At 41.8% G+C, this 15,118-nt stretch overlaps 1 protein-coding gene and 1 long non-coding RNA gene across 2 annotated transcripts; one reads left to right on the top strand and one right to left on the bottom strand.

The window, feature by feature from the left end:
- Positions 1–312: 312 nt before the first annotated feature.
- LOC133154719 (immediate early response gene 5-like protein) lies at positions 313–1,422 on the bottom strand. Its single transcript, XM_061279636.1, has one exon. The coding sequence runs from the start codon at positions 1,380–1,382 to the stop codon at positions 381–383; it is 1,002 nt and encodes a 333-aa protein (XP_061135620.1). The 5' UTR covers positions 1,383–1,422; the 3' UTR covers positions 313–380.
- A 5,285-nt stretch (positions 1,423–6,707) lies between these two features.
- LOC133154807 (uncharacterized) lies at positions 6,708–7,424 on the top strand. The gene is made up of 2 exons (XR_009714539.1): positions 6,708–6,950; positions 7,196–7,424. It is a non-coding gene; the product is annotated as an uncharacterized LOC133154807 (long non-coding RNA).
- Positions 7,425–15,118: the final 7,694 nt, after the last annotated feature.

Below are 15,118 nucleotides of genomic sequence, written 5' to 3'. Positions count from 1 at the left end.
GTGAATATTTACAAAATAACACGGCCTGTGGTTCGTGAGCATGCACATCTCCACATTGGCCACATGGTGGAGCTCTTCCAGCGTCGCTGCAAAGATCCCGCATCAAACCACCCAGCCAGTAAACAATCCAAAGACTTTGCAACTACAAGAACGCACCAGCAAATAAAGATCATATGCATTTAATGAATGCATATTGTCAATGTTTCCTGGTATGGAAACGCCATTTATACACCTGGCAGTTTGCCTTTTTGTACATGAATTTGTTTGCATGTGAAAGGGATGTGACATCGTTCAATAAGAGCAGAGAGAAGCTTTTCAGTGGTGACATATTTTATTAGAAAGCAATGAAATAAACGGTACAAAGCTAACAATGATACAAATCAAAATGCTTCGATTGCTCGCGTCCAACCACTGCCTGTTAACAATGTGTGTTTTAAAGTAATAGTTTGCGAGGCAAATATTTGCTCGAGGTCCGTGTGCTGCCAACTCACAAACTCAGATAGTCCACCTGAACCCAACACCGAGATCAGGTTGGAGATGTTCGTGGAGTCCAAGGCTTCTGAGTCTGAATGCGTATCTTCATCAGTCCTTGGCCGTTTACACGGCAGCGGCCCAAAGTCAGACAAATAGAACTCTGGCTCGACAATATGATAACTTGTGTCCATCCGTCTCTTTTTGGTGTAGCACTGCGTGCTCTGGGACGGTTTTGGCTGCGCGCAACAGTCCGAGTGGAAGTATCCGTTGGTGACAGTCGTCACAACATGCGTGTCCAAGTCCAGGACAGTCTTGTGGTTAACTTGCGTGCTCGGGGCGTGTGACTCCCAGGCGGGTTTGTCCGCACAAGTCCAAAAGCTCTCCGCCACCATGAGGTCAGAGTCACCTGGAGGAACCATTGCGCACGCCGATGCGTCTTGGTGCGCCACCTCCGCCGACTGGCAGCTGGATTGGTGCTGGGGCGCTCCGCAGTGCCAAGTGTCAGAGTCCACCCCGCCAAAGTTGCAGTAGAAGTCATTGGCCAACTCCGTAAAGCTCCCGGTCAATTCAAGGTATTCTTGCGTCTCTCGGGCTGCAGCGACATCCTCGTACTGCTGCGTCCTTGGCGTCGGCGACAAGTTCTTGCTCATATAAATCTGCCTGGCGTTTCTCAGCACGTAGGTTACCAGCAAGTTCTTGTGGAGCTTGATGCCTCCTCGCTGCGTCCTGGAGCTCTGGATTTTCCTCAAAGAAATGGAGATCAGATTCTGTGCGTCAAAAGCACACTCCATCCTCGACAGGACCACTCTTCTCCTCCTCCACTCTTTCAAATCCTTTGCCTTTTGAACAGAAGGAATGGCAAGGTTTCTAGTTGAGACTCCTGTTTGGTTCGAGTAGACCATGTACATGGCGCTCCATTTCTACTCAGTAAGGGCATGGGTTTGCAACTCTCATATTTCCTTGCCACGCCCTCGCACAGGAGCTGTCCAATGAGAGGGAGGTGGTGCTTCTGTTATACGCAAATATCACTCCATGCCTCATTCAGAATGCACATATAAGCAAGGCCATGCTGCATTTCACTAAATGTGTTCCGGGCTTTTTGAATCTTTGTGCGGCAACAGTCACCTGACTTTAGTGGTCACAGAATACAACTGGATGCATAGAGCCATACACATAGAGAACTTACTGTTTGAAGGGAGAGGTCCATTTTAATGTATATTGCGGAGCAGACTCGTGCATTGGATAATGCAGTAACACGGAATAATCAGTACAACAGAATATTTTTAGCGGACTGAAAACAACATCTCACAAGTAGAAAAGAGTCTAATCTAATATAAAGAAAATATGTGGATATAGAAACAACACATGCTTACATTGAAGTGTGAATTTGCCGTACAATAATGTACGATATACATTTAAAAGAGACTTCATTAGGTACACTTTCATAAAACAGAATTAGGCCTTTATAAGGTAATAGTCACAATTGATTTGACAATTTCCTGGCATTATTCACCAATAAACGTCTTATTGTCTGTCATTGATGTACTGTAAATTACCCTGAATAATTTGCTCCACTCATGTAGTGGAGGAGAAAAAAAATCAGAATTTAAAAAACACCTCTCCATAGGATTCAGTGCAGTTGTACATAAAGCACTGTAAACCACAAGTCCAGTCATAAACATTGTGCTAAATTAATATGATTGTCCTTGAAAAAGCCCAATCTGATATTGGATCTCATTGTGGACTACTTAGATAGCAGGTGTGTCAAGTAAATTATATACTTAGTAAATAGCATTGACTATATTGAACAATACAAGTATAATAGTTGGAGTACTGGAGCAGAATACGGCAGAATGCAGTGCCGATTTACCTAATACAGAATAATTAGGTCTGGTTCAGATCACGCCCATTACTAACGCAGACTATATGCTTCTGGCTGGAGAGATACCTCTCTACTTCCCAAGAAAAACAACAGAGGTGCCCTTGAGGAGGGTACTGAACTGCTTGGGCCACTCTTTATGCATGTCCATTGGACCTCGATCGTGCGCGTGTTTATTTCTAGCAAATGCATGTGTCGCATTATCAGGATGAAAAAACATTCAATGTTTTCTCTTGGGGATATTATAACAGTGTTGCCTTAATGTATTAGTAAACCATTAATGTATTAGCAACTCATTAGTGCAACACTCTTGCTATGATTACATTTTAATTTGATAGTCTTAATAGAAAAGTAATGCAATGGCATAGCATAGCATAGCATAGCAAATACTGTGTAGTGGTAATGCAATATAACGTAGAGTATATACAGGGAATTAGATTTGTTAATTTGTTGAGTTTCCAGAAATGCCAAACGTTAGAAGATATATTTGTAATGATCTTGATACTGCAGCGCATCACACTGAGAACTTTTATTTCGCAAAATGAGAGGAGAAACATTTCTGATGCAGCTGTTAACATGAGTGTTAAGACAGGCTTTAGTAAATTACACAGTAAACCATGAGTGTACAGTCTAAAGCTGCCAATGATGTCATTAGGACTGCCTCTGATAATAGAAACCTTGTAACACAATTCAGAGGTGTGAGGTAAAAGCTCTTAGTAGAGAAATGATCTGTCATCCCACATCTGTTTGTGTGCACATGCAGATGGCCGACATCATACGGCACACCTGGATATTACTTTGATTTGCTGCCAAAAAAGGTGAACGTGGGGGACAGACGCTATTATGGTGATCATGCTCTGATAATCGTGTAAACTGGAGCCTGGGATCTACGTACTGTTGCAGCAATGTAATTGAAAATGCACTGAGCAGATTGATACAAATGTGTGGCATAGCATTGAATTGTTGGTTCAGCATCTCATTAGAGGGTAAATTAGCACACTTCTTTCTGTCTTGATATTAAACAAGAATGCCATTAGTAAATGGCCACAGTTTCAACATTTGCATTACTGCATTTGGGACACCAGTGCGATAAATGTGATAGGGCAAAAGTTACCACATGTAAATATAGCGTAGCTCAATTTACCGAGTAACACAGAGGGCCCGACAACGCAAAGCTAAAACCCTTTTGCAGAAAGCTTTCTATGAACTTTTATGTATACAATGTAAAAATATCAAAATGAAATGATTGTACATTAAAAATCAAAACCTAAATATTTGTATACATACTCTGTGCACACTAGCATATTGTACTAAACTGGTGCTTTACAACTATACTGCTGAGATTTGACTGAGATAATGAATTTGATGGAGATTTTACTGGAGGTTTATTTATGTGGCTGTACCTTGCAGCAGTATAAAACTGCACTCTGACATACTGATAGTTGTTTCTAATGTTCTGCCCCTACTCATTCTTAGCAGGCTACTCAAATATTAAAACAGTTTTTGTTAGCGTTGTGTATTTTCACAACTGTGACGAACATACTGATATAAACGTGATGCTGTCAATCAAATTACAACATTAATATCTTTGTAAAACCCATTTATTGACACACTTGGACTGAAGTGGTGGAGTCAAAGCTGAAGCAAAAATGTGAAATAGATACAATGTGAGATTTAAATATTATAATCGATCAATATTGTCACACACCGAAACATAAAATGTAAACAGTTGTATGTGGTTGTATTTGGTGGATTAGATGTTAAATACTGATTTTCAATACAGCATCAGTAAGGTCATTTATTTGCTTGTAAAATGTAAATGTTTTGTGAACATAATTTGCATTAAATAAGGCTCTGCAAAAAAAAATGTCAACATTTTCCACACTCTTTCTCAGAGGATACTTCAAGAAAAATCCTTGCCTCTTCATAATTTCATTTGTTTGTCACATTTAAATGATTCCCATCAACAAAGAATTTTAAGTGCTAGTTTAGGACAACAAAAGTAAACCGTTTTTATTATTAAGGTAGGGCAAAAATGCAAACCTACAAAGTCCAGGGTGAAAACATTAACAGTCTTTTCAGTCTTAGGCCACTGCATTACAATCAGACTCAAGTCTGGCCTTTGACTCCAAAACCTTCATTTTGTTGTTGTGATGCGGAACTCAAAGGTGAGGTCACAAACTGATGGCCAAACATTCTCTCTCAGGATTTTCTGGTATAGAGCAGAATCCATGGTCCCATCAATCAGAGCAAGTTATCCAGGTCCTGAAGTAGCAAAGCAGCCCCAGTCTATCACACTACCACAACCATGTTTGACTGTTAGCACAATGTTCTTTTTCTTACATTTACGCCAAATGAAGATACATACCGTCCAAAAGTTTACCTTTGATTCCATCCTTGCATAGAATACTGTCCCCAAAGTCTTGGGAAGCATTTAGAGTCAGTTTTTTTGCAATGGTTTTCCCCTTGGAACTCTGCCATGGATGTTTTGCCCAGTGTCTTCTTCATTGTTGAGTCACTCTTAACTGAAGCCAGAGAGGTCAGCAGTTCTGACGTTGATCTTTTTCTTTTTTGGTGAACCCTGGATGGGTCCTCTCTGTTCTCTTGAGATAATTTCTGGAGGCTGGCCACTCCTGAGAAGGTTCATCACTGTTCCCTACTTCTGAAATTTGTGGATAATGTCTGTGATTGTCCAGAGTCCTATAGCTTTAGGAATGAGTATGACCTTCTCATACTGACAGCTGTCAATTCCTTCATTTCTCATCTGTTACTGAATTCTTTTGACTCGTGTTATTTTGTTGCAGACTTTTCAGATATTTGGGCCAGCTTGACTTTGTCAGACAGGTTTTATTCAGGTGATTTCTTGATGATCTAGAGGCAACCAGACTTGGGTGTGGTCAGTGAGAATGAACTGGGGCAAGTTCCTCTTCACGCAGGGTTAGGTAGCTCTGATTATTTTTTTACTCCAAAGTTCAATTGAGCATTTAAAAACAGCAATTTATTTTTATTTCAGTTGACTTGGTCTAATTTTTACATTTGTTTGATGATCTTAAACATTAAAGTGAATTTGAGCGACCTAAATACTTTTTTGTGCCACTTTTTGTGCCATTGGACGTAAAACCCTGTTTACCATAACAAGAGAATACAGTATAGCGCTTTACAAACACTACAGATATACTGAAAATTGTATATAATTTATATATTTTATATAATTTACCATATAAGAAGTACTACACGTTTTGCAATTAATAGTGACAAAAACAGAAACTACTGGACATGTTCAATATTGTTAAATTAAATTCATTAATTTTATTTTAAATTAATAATTTATGCAAATCTGATTTGTGACTCAACTGTAAACTGAAATGACTATAATTACATTTGAAATTGGTAAGTTTAAAATTCTCATATTCTTTTACAGTTCAACAAATGAGCTATATTTTGAGTCGAATGAGCCCTTCAAGAAAAGGACGTCTGCTAACAATAGCACTCCGGTCTTCCGACTCTGGAACACAGCGCAGGAATACGCTGCTCTGTAGAGGATGCGCCTGATTACTTCAGAGGTGGCTTGCGTTATTTACATATGCAATATGCATAAGCAAGGTTACTATGAGGGTGAAATAACCGCGAGATAGAAGGAGAGAAAGAGGGAGGGGTTTGCTATGTGTGCGGGATGTGTGTCTGTGGGTGTGTGTGTGTGTCTGTGTATGTGATGGTGATGGAGAGAGGGTGTGTGGGGTAGGCAGAAAATTGGCGTTATCAATATTTAACCAACCCTTCCAGCATATTTATGGCAGACAATAGAGCAGACATGCAACTGTCTCATTTGAGTGGAAGTCTATTTATTACACGCTGAAATCGAGGCTGTAAATTGGATGTTTATTGATAAATCTCTGCAACACTTTCCCAGTGCTTTGGTAGATATTCTCTTTGTACCGCTTAACATATCTTTTGATTGGGCTTCCAAGCCAGAGTGCATTACAAATATACATTGAGGAGAAATTTCGACAGATGGCAAACACATGTATGCAATTTAGTCACTATGAAAAGTGGGAGGAGAAATAAAAGGTCTCGAGCTTTTTTTTTTCCCCCCCTTTCACTCACAGAGCAGTGGCCTCTCGGAAAATGTTTCCATGTGTTCTGTCTGAGCTCACTAAGAGCAACGAAGGGAAACATTTTCTCCTCTAAACCACATGCAACAGATTCCTTCTGAATCCAAATAAATCAGCTCTCTCTTTCAGATCATGTGACACTTTTCTTTTTTAGTTTTGTGTTATTCCCAACATATCCTGTTTCAGGCCCGTCCCCGCCTCCGTATCCCAGCATGCTTCATACATGCGTGTATGGACAGACACACACATGCATACACGGACGCACGCACACGCACGCGCGCACACACACACACACACACTACACACACAAGCAAGAAGTTTCCATTTCCCGTGCGTAAGATCACCTGTGCAGACAGAATGGCGTGCTTCAATGCGACAAGCTCAGGCAGGAAAACAGGAAAGGGAGTTCAAGGGTGTCCAACATGAAATACTCAGAGTTGGGGGAAACCCAGTGCTCATGGCAGCACTCCAGTTTATGAAGAAAAGTAAGTAAAGTTTTACTCGTGCTCTAGTTTAGCTTGTGAACATTTGTTATATATATATATATATATATATATATATATATATATATAGACTGCACAGATATTGAAGAAGCAAACCAGATGATCGTGCTAAACCTTAAAAGAGTTAAGAGCGAATTTATAAGTACTTTATATGATTTTCCCAACATCTTTGACTAGATTTCACTTTACATGGGACTTTTCAGCTGACAAACTAAGTTGCTTTCTAGCTGTTTTTAGGTACTCGCAGAGTTGATACCGTCGAGATCAAGATTCTGTGAGGAGTTCATTACAAAACTCACGCAAGCAAGCCTTGAAGAACCTTACTTTCTGCATTGCGACCCGGTCATGCTGGAACAGAAAGTGGCCTTTCTCAAAATGGTTCACACAAAGCTGGAAGTGTGAAATTTTCCCAAAAGTCTACACAAGATAAATAAGTAAAATTCAGGACTACTCAAATCATCTCATCCCCGACTTATTAATTCATTAAACATTTTGGGTTTATTTTCCAGTATAATTGTCTAACCTAACAGGGGTGTCAAACTCATTATGTTGCGAGCCACACCGTATTTATGTTTTCCTTTGGTGAACTGTTATGACTATAAATGTACAATCACCTAGTAATTCTTATACACAACAAATTGATGGATAACTAGTTATGAAATCAGAGGCCTATAAAAACTGTTCAAATATGATTAAATCTATTTAAAAGGGCGACTGATCATGGAACAAAAAACACAAAAAAATAACGCTTGCAATATAAAACAAGTGAAATCAATTTAATATTTCCCCAAGAAACATGAAGTCAATGGACATTATTTGCTTTCATGGACCACATAAATAATGTGGTGAACCACATCTAGCCCCCGGCCCTTGAGTTTGACACCTGCAGTCAAACATAATGCATTTGTGCACTGTACTACATCAGGGGCTTTGGTGTTTTTTTCAAGAATACTTTGACAGGTGTGGACTAGGGGGGGGGGGGCTGGCTGCTGAAGTCGGGCCAGAAATCATTCTACTGCAGGAGAGCCACTCTAATGATTTGCTTCGTTTTTATTGAAGCTGAAGGGTTAATACATTTTAAAGAAAGCTATTTTGGAGTCTGGGGTGTAAGAAGCTGGACAACGATCCTTTTATTTTTCTTGCCTTAATTCACATACAGTACACAGAAACAAAAACATGAAGTGCACCAGCCATTTCAAGAGCTGTAAACTGCAGTGTATGGTGTAAAATTAAATAACCTGCAACATATGGAGTGAAATTTTAGCCGCAATATATGAACAGAAAAACAAAGTGTAAAACAGATGAACAAAAAAGCTGTTTATCAAAGTATTTGATTAGCCGCCTATATTTGATGCTCCTACATTGTGCAGGAGCTTTCATTATAGCACAGGCAATACAAAATCACATTTGCATGGTGTACCGAAATGTGTACCTCATGAGAATAAATAGGGGGTGCCTTTAAGTTTGACTCACATCAACATTAATCAGTAAAAGGTGAAAAACGCTCTAAACAATACACCAGTCTCCATTTTTGCATTGATAGATTTAACCTATTGTTCTATTGTTAAACGCACATAGTTGCAGCTCCTATATGCAACATGCCATACTGATCAATCGGCCAGGCCTCTGAGGGGCGCAGTGTTCCCTGTGCATCTGTCAGCCATTCCAGGCTCATTCATTGTCAAATAGGCTCTGCACTCTTTGCCCGAGCTGAGATGCAGATTTATGCCAGAGCAATGCCGGTTCTTGCATATTAGATGAAAGCCTTGTTTGCATATACTCTCTCTCTCTCTCTCCCTCTCTGTCTCCCCCTCCCTGCTACCCCCTCCCCTTCTTTCTCTCTCTTCCTTTTTTCTGAGGCGTCACTTTAATATGTATGCAAATGGGCTTCGCTCCACGGGCAGATATGTGTGGAGTCCTGTCCTGCAGTCAGGAGGTGTAGGAGAGATTGTGTTTGTATTTATGAGGCATGGGCCCTGCCGCTCTTGGGAGAAAAATGCCGCGCGTAGTGTGGTGGAGGCTCTGCAGTGCAGGCAGAATGCAGATATGCCAATAACAGAGGTCATGCTTGTCACTAATGATAAGTAGAGACAATTAGAATGTAGTAAAGCTGTAACGTAACCTCCCCACACACCCTCTTTGCACACACCCAAACAAATCCATGAGCCTGCAAATCCTTGCTCTGACATGAAGAACAAAGCAAAGGCAACCAACTGAAGAGAAGATACCTTTTCGCAAATTGCTGAGGGTATTCACTTTGTACCGGACTTGAATGGTAAATCCTGGGTGATTGGTTTGAGAAAAAGACAAAACTATTGACTCCTTGCTCGCATCCCTCAGGGGGAAGGATCACTGTCAGGGGCCGAGGCAGGGACGACAAGGTCAGGTCATTTATGAGAGCGCCACCTTCAACCTATTTCATCAGTCTGATGATGCCAGGACAGAATGCAAGCACCTCGGATCAATCGCATTATCCATCTGTACAAACTGCAGAGCACAAATTTCTCCAATATTCTATAGGATCGCCTATGCCTTTGCACCAGGTTTTACCAATGTAGGGGATACAAATGCATCATTCCGCACGATTTTTTTCCCTTCAAGTATATAACTTGAAACTACATAAAGCGAACACTCACATGAACTTTTTCTCATGGCTGTTATTATATTCAAACCATAATAATACCTTGGCTTGGTGCCAATCAGCAATCTACCAAAGCAGCATGCGCGTGCACACACACACACACACGCACACACACGCACGCGCACGGACACACACACACACACACACACACACAGGACTATGTGCAAATCAAATGTTCTCTCTCCCTCCCTCCCTCTCTATCGCACACACATGCGCACACAGGCACACACACACACACGCACACAGGCACACACACCCCTTCCTCCATCATGAATAAACCATACTGTGTCTATGAGTCATATACCACCCCCACATCCATCTGACCCACTCCCCTTATTCGGTGCTGTTGGAGTAAAAAAAAAAAAAAAAACACTAATTAACGTGATGGCTAGCTCTAGCTCCTGTCAGCAGCTTGTGGGGGACCTCTCAAGCAGCCAGACTCCTCTGGTCTCTGGTTTGAGCTGCTCTCTCCCCAACTGCCATCTCTGGAGAACCGGGGCCCTTCATTCATATTCAGCCCCAGTCACAGGCACCTGGAAGCAGCCAGCACCACCACCTCCACCATGAGCACGTCCCCGTTACAACCACATTGTCTATCATCGTCCCCTTCAGTCAAGCCCACCTCACCCCAAAGCGTTGGAAAACATCCCCGCCTCCCCAAAGTATTATTCTGTTTCAAACCTACAAGCCTACTTAAATTTAAGAGATGTTGGAGCTTGAAAGCTCACCTAGGCGGTGACACAACCCAACTGATGGGTTGAATCACCCCACAGTGGACGGGGAGCGAGATAGAGAAGAGAGAGAAAGAGAGGAAAGACAGGGTGAGCAAGAGAGAGCTTGCCTTGGTGGACTAGCTCGGTAACCATGACAACACAGCCGGGAGAGCAAGAAACAGGAACATACAGAATCTGTTTCTGCTGAGACTTGCACATGTGGCACAGTGCTGCTTTTCCTCTGAGAAGAAGTGGAGGGGACGTGTGTGGTGTCAATGTGTGTGTGTGCGTGCATGTGCGTGTGTTCGCCTTATGAAACATACATGCCTACTGCCTCTCCAACTCAAACGTCGCCCAGTGAGTCACACAGACATTATGGTGCAAGTGAGGTACTTTTAGTGTCAGCTTTGTCTTTAGTTCCAATTGGCAAATGTGTGTTGAGGTAGAATTTGGCATGGAGTATGAATAGAGCAACATAAAACACAAACTACGAAGGCAAGAAGAGACCGCATTCTCCCTCTGCAGCCGTTGTTTTTGCCTATTTTCCTTCTGTGCGCTTCAACGGCGCTCCCCTTCTGCCTGTCTTTCCTTTTCCCTCTTGCTCTCTCTTTCTACAGGCTCAGTCTAACCTCCCCCTCCCCTTTCCTCAAGGGAATAAAGGTCGTAACGCAAATGATTACTCAAACCCGAGTTGCCATGGAAACGTGGTCATGTGACTAGAGCAGGCATGCATAGACCACAACAAAGGGGTGGATCAGGAACCAGCGCTGGAAAAGTGGCTCGCCTTCCTGGTGCCTGTGTGCATCTCACTCAAATTCAAGCTTAAAAATAGGCGAGCGGCATGAAACAGGGAGAGAAAAGCACAGAAAACGAAACCCAAAAGAGCTGCGAGCAACGATTAGAGACTGTAATGAATCTGGGCTAGAACACTGCAGTGTGCCTTATATCCGAGCCTTCTCTAGCATACCAAGGGTGTGTCCTATTCATCATGTCCTTCTTGGAGGCAGAACTCAGGCGCCAGTTGTCTGGAATTTGTGAAATGGCGTCAGTTGCAGAAATGTGGAGGGAGGTGGATTTGTATGCTTCTAAAATAAGAGTCGAAGCGGCGACTTTTTGGTGCGCAACACTTTCAAGTCTACCCCTACTCAAAGACGAAAAACAAACTTAAATTGACTCTTGCCTGAAGCACTTTTGTTACTTTATATCCTTGGTTGTTCTCTTTCACCGAGGAAAGATAAATGAATAGTGATTGTGGAAAACACAAAATGGTTGCCATAACAGACGTAGAAATGGAGGGTTGTGAAGGCACACGACGTCTCCCATCAGAAGTCTCCACATTACAGTATCATAGTTGCGATATATGTACCTAGACAAGTAGAATTTGTCTGAGTAAGGTAATACATTACTTACGTGGTTCAATTCCTACTGTTTTCTAAAAACATACTACTTTGTAACAAACACAGTGTGCCATGTAGTATATACAATAAAAGGTCTACACATCCCTGTCAAACATCAGTTGTTTGTGACATAAAAAGATCAAGCAAGATCAATCATTTCAAAATAAGATGATGCCACTATTGTCTGCGCAGTAGTCGGAACCAGCTCGGCCATGACACAGCCAGAAAAGCGATGGCTGCAGCCTTTCATGGCAGCACAAAAGTGATACACACGCATCTAAAAAGCAAGAATGTTGTGGCTGATTCAACTCCTGATGAAAGGGGACAGTCTTTTCAGGGTTTTGCAGCAGAGTGTGAAGCGGTTGGGATGAAAATCAGCATCTTCAATCCTGAAACCATGGCTCCTGAGTCGGAAAGAGGTGGCGTGGCTTTCTAGGTCGGGGATGAGATCCTGCACTGTGTGGAGTTCAAGTATCTTTTGGTCTTGTTCACAATTTAGGGGAGGATGGAGCGGGAGATCCACAGGCGGATGATCGAGTCTCCATCCGGCAGTGTTGCGGACTTTGTATCGGTTCGTCGTGGTGAAGAAATAGCTGATCTGAAAGATGAAGCTTTTGATTTCCCCGCCAATCTACGTTTCCTACCCTCACCCTTACGAGCTGTAGATCGTGACCGAAAGAACAAGAGCTTGGAGGCAAGTGGGAGCAATGAGTTTCTTCTGCAGAAGAGAGTGTGAGAAGCCCAGTCGGGAGAGACTTTGGGTCGAGCTGCTGCTCCTCCACATTGAGAGGAGCCAGATGAGGTGGCTTGGGCATTTTGTTAGCTCGAGGCATGTCCCAATAAGAGGGTATCGGGGGACGACCCAGGAAACCCTGAAGAAACAATATTTTGCGGCTGGCCTGAGAATGCCTTGGGAAGCCAATGGGTGAGGTGGAAGAAGGGGCTGGGGAGAGGAAAGGAGGCACGAGGGCACGTGAAGTATGGCCCCTGATTAATCTTTGAAAACAAAAAGATTCACCCGACACAGAACAGTTGAAAGTTGTTGTATCAGTGTTCACCACTAGGTGTCAGGGATCATACACAGCATCTTCCATCCCAAAAATGCAGTTGTCCATCAGAGGAGCGAGAGCAAACCCACATTAGCAGTTACATTCACAATCGACATGGACTCCCCACATACATACGTCACTTTGCTTTCGACTCAGCATGAGACTGCATTGTTTGAGTGTTTTATTGTGTTTACTGTTTTAATGTTATTTTGTTATTGTTTTAAATGTCTTCTTGTTTTACAATACTGTGCAAAAGGCCACTTAGGCAACCACAACATTTGCTGTTTTGGCAATGCCATGGTCATAAAAGCAAGACTACCTCAAAAATTGACCTGTGAATACATGGGCAAACAATTCATACTGGAGAGATTTCCATTTGGGTTTGTTTGGCCATCTACTTCTTAGTTAGCAAACTACCATCTTGTTAATGAAGGATGAGGAAAATACGTGAGGTGCCAAAACGATTCCGATGATCGGACAATTCCAATTATCGACTCACATTGTATAGATGAAAATAAAATAAAGCACTCTTATCCAGATCATTGCCAAAGAGTAATGAGACACATCAAGTTGTTAATTGAAATGGAATTGTTTTCTCCTCATTCCTCCATACGTTTTGTCTTTTAATTTGTGTAAACCTGCTGTGTCCTATTACTCATGTTTTAAAAGTCAACCAAAGACTTATAAGATAAGATAAGATACGATAAGAGGAACTTTATTAATCTCACGTGTGAGAAACTGCATGTAACAACAGCTCGATTTACAGGAAGGTACAAGTTGGGGGATAAAGGTGCAAAAAGAGACTTCTGGACCGGCATAAAAAAATAGAATACAATATAAAAAGAAAAATATGGAAAAATAACAGCAATTGTAGTAAAACTAAAAATATAAGCTATGAATATTTACAAAAGCTATAGACAAACCTCGTGGTGACCCAAGACTTTTGCACAATACTGTATGTCCGATTTTTACTCTACCCCTCTTAAAAAGATTGCCTTTTTTTTAATTGAACTTGACAGGTTACATTCATGGTTGGGGGAAAAAGTGAAAAGAATTTATCTTGGTCTCCATTTTTTACTTCACCAAAACATGGCATTTGAATAAGGATGCGTTTAGGGCGTGTGATGTAGGATTGTTATATTCACTGTACGTAGTATATCTATAAATGCTCATGCTCTCACATTGGCCACTGAAGAAAACACTACTATAACATAAATTGGTGGGGATATTCCAAGAGGAAGACCCAACATGTCTTCCCCTTGATATTTTTGTGAGTTGTCATTACTGCCACCTAAAATTGTCCTAAGACAAAGCTAGTGGTAGACTTTTCCGAATGATCATAACGTAGTCAAAACTGCAGAAGGCTATTTAAGTGATGTTGGGATTCTGTATCTTGTATTATAATTGAATTTGTGTAATCACAACCATTTGTGAGACCAAAAATAGAAGCAAAGGCAACCGTATCATGATTTTTTTTTCTATGAATAAAAAAAAATGCATGTCAAGGGCCAACACCTTCAGTTGAATAAAAAGGTGTTCTGTCCCAACAGGCTTCAGTTATCCTGCAACCTGTCCACCCCCAATGAAATTAGTCCTGGGCCCAAGCTGAACCCGCCGACCTGCAGCCATCTTTCAATGCTGAGAGACTAAGCAACATCCCCCACAGCTTGCATACACAGTCAGAGGCTCCCCTCGCAACATACTAATTACAACACATAATGTAAAGGCAAACAGGAATGTAGCATGTCAGCAAGAACTTCATGGTTTCATCTTAGTTTTAGGAACCATCATTCAACACCAGAAGAGCAATAGGACAGGGTACATTTTCTACTGATGAAGTCACCACATGTGCGGTTATGAACACTAAGTGCTCTGTGCTTCAACTCCTGCTCTCTCCTTGCCTTGTTTCTTTCCGCATCTCCCGCATGACGATGAAGCGTTGCTTGCTTCCATACTAGCAAACACCTAGTTCACACGAGCAAACAAATAAGCACTCAGTCTGAAGGGGCATGAGCGGCGTGAGCTCCTAACTGACTGCTGCTGCTCTCAAGTCCACCTCAAGTCCCGGGAGGTTTGAGGCAGCAGCTGAGTGTTCAGTGATGTCTGCAATTATCCCGTGTCTAGACAACGTCTACTGATGCACGGGGCTGGAACACATACAATATCTTTCAGCTGGTGACGCAGTGGCACCTACTAAAAAGGTCAGCAGCAGGCGATAGTAGTAGGAAGAAAGAAGGATCCAAATTTGAGTTGTTTAGTGAGTCTCAAAGAAAAAGCTGCTGATGTTTGTTGAGTTAAATACAAATGCAACAACGCCTTTCATGCTAATGTATTGTGAATTTTTAGGAAG

The sequence above is a fragment of the Syngnathus typhle genome, linkage group LG5, assembly GCF_033458585.1.
Source record: "Syngnathus typhle isolate RoL2023-S1 ecotype Sweden linkage group LG5, RoL_Styp_1.0, whole genome shotgun sequence".
NCBI lineage: Eukaryota > Metazoa > Chordata > Actinopteri > Syngnathiformes > Syngnathidae > Syngnathus > Syngnathus typhle.
This window is presented reverse-complemented; position numbering and strand designations above follow the sequence as displayed.

Excerpts from the sequence above, each read along its gene's own strand:
- LOC133154719 (XM_061279636.1), bottom strand. The coding sequence starts at position 1,382 with ATGTACATGGTCTACTCGAACCAAACAGGAGTCTCAACTAGAAACCTT.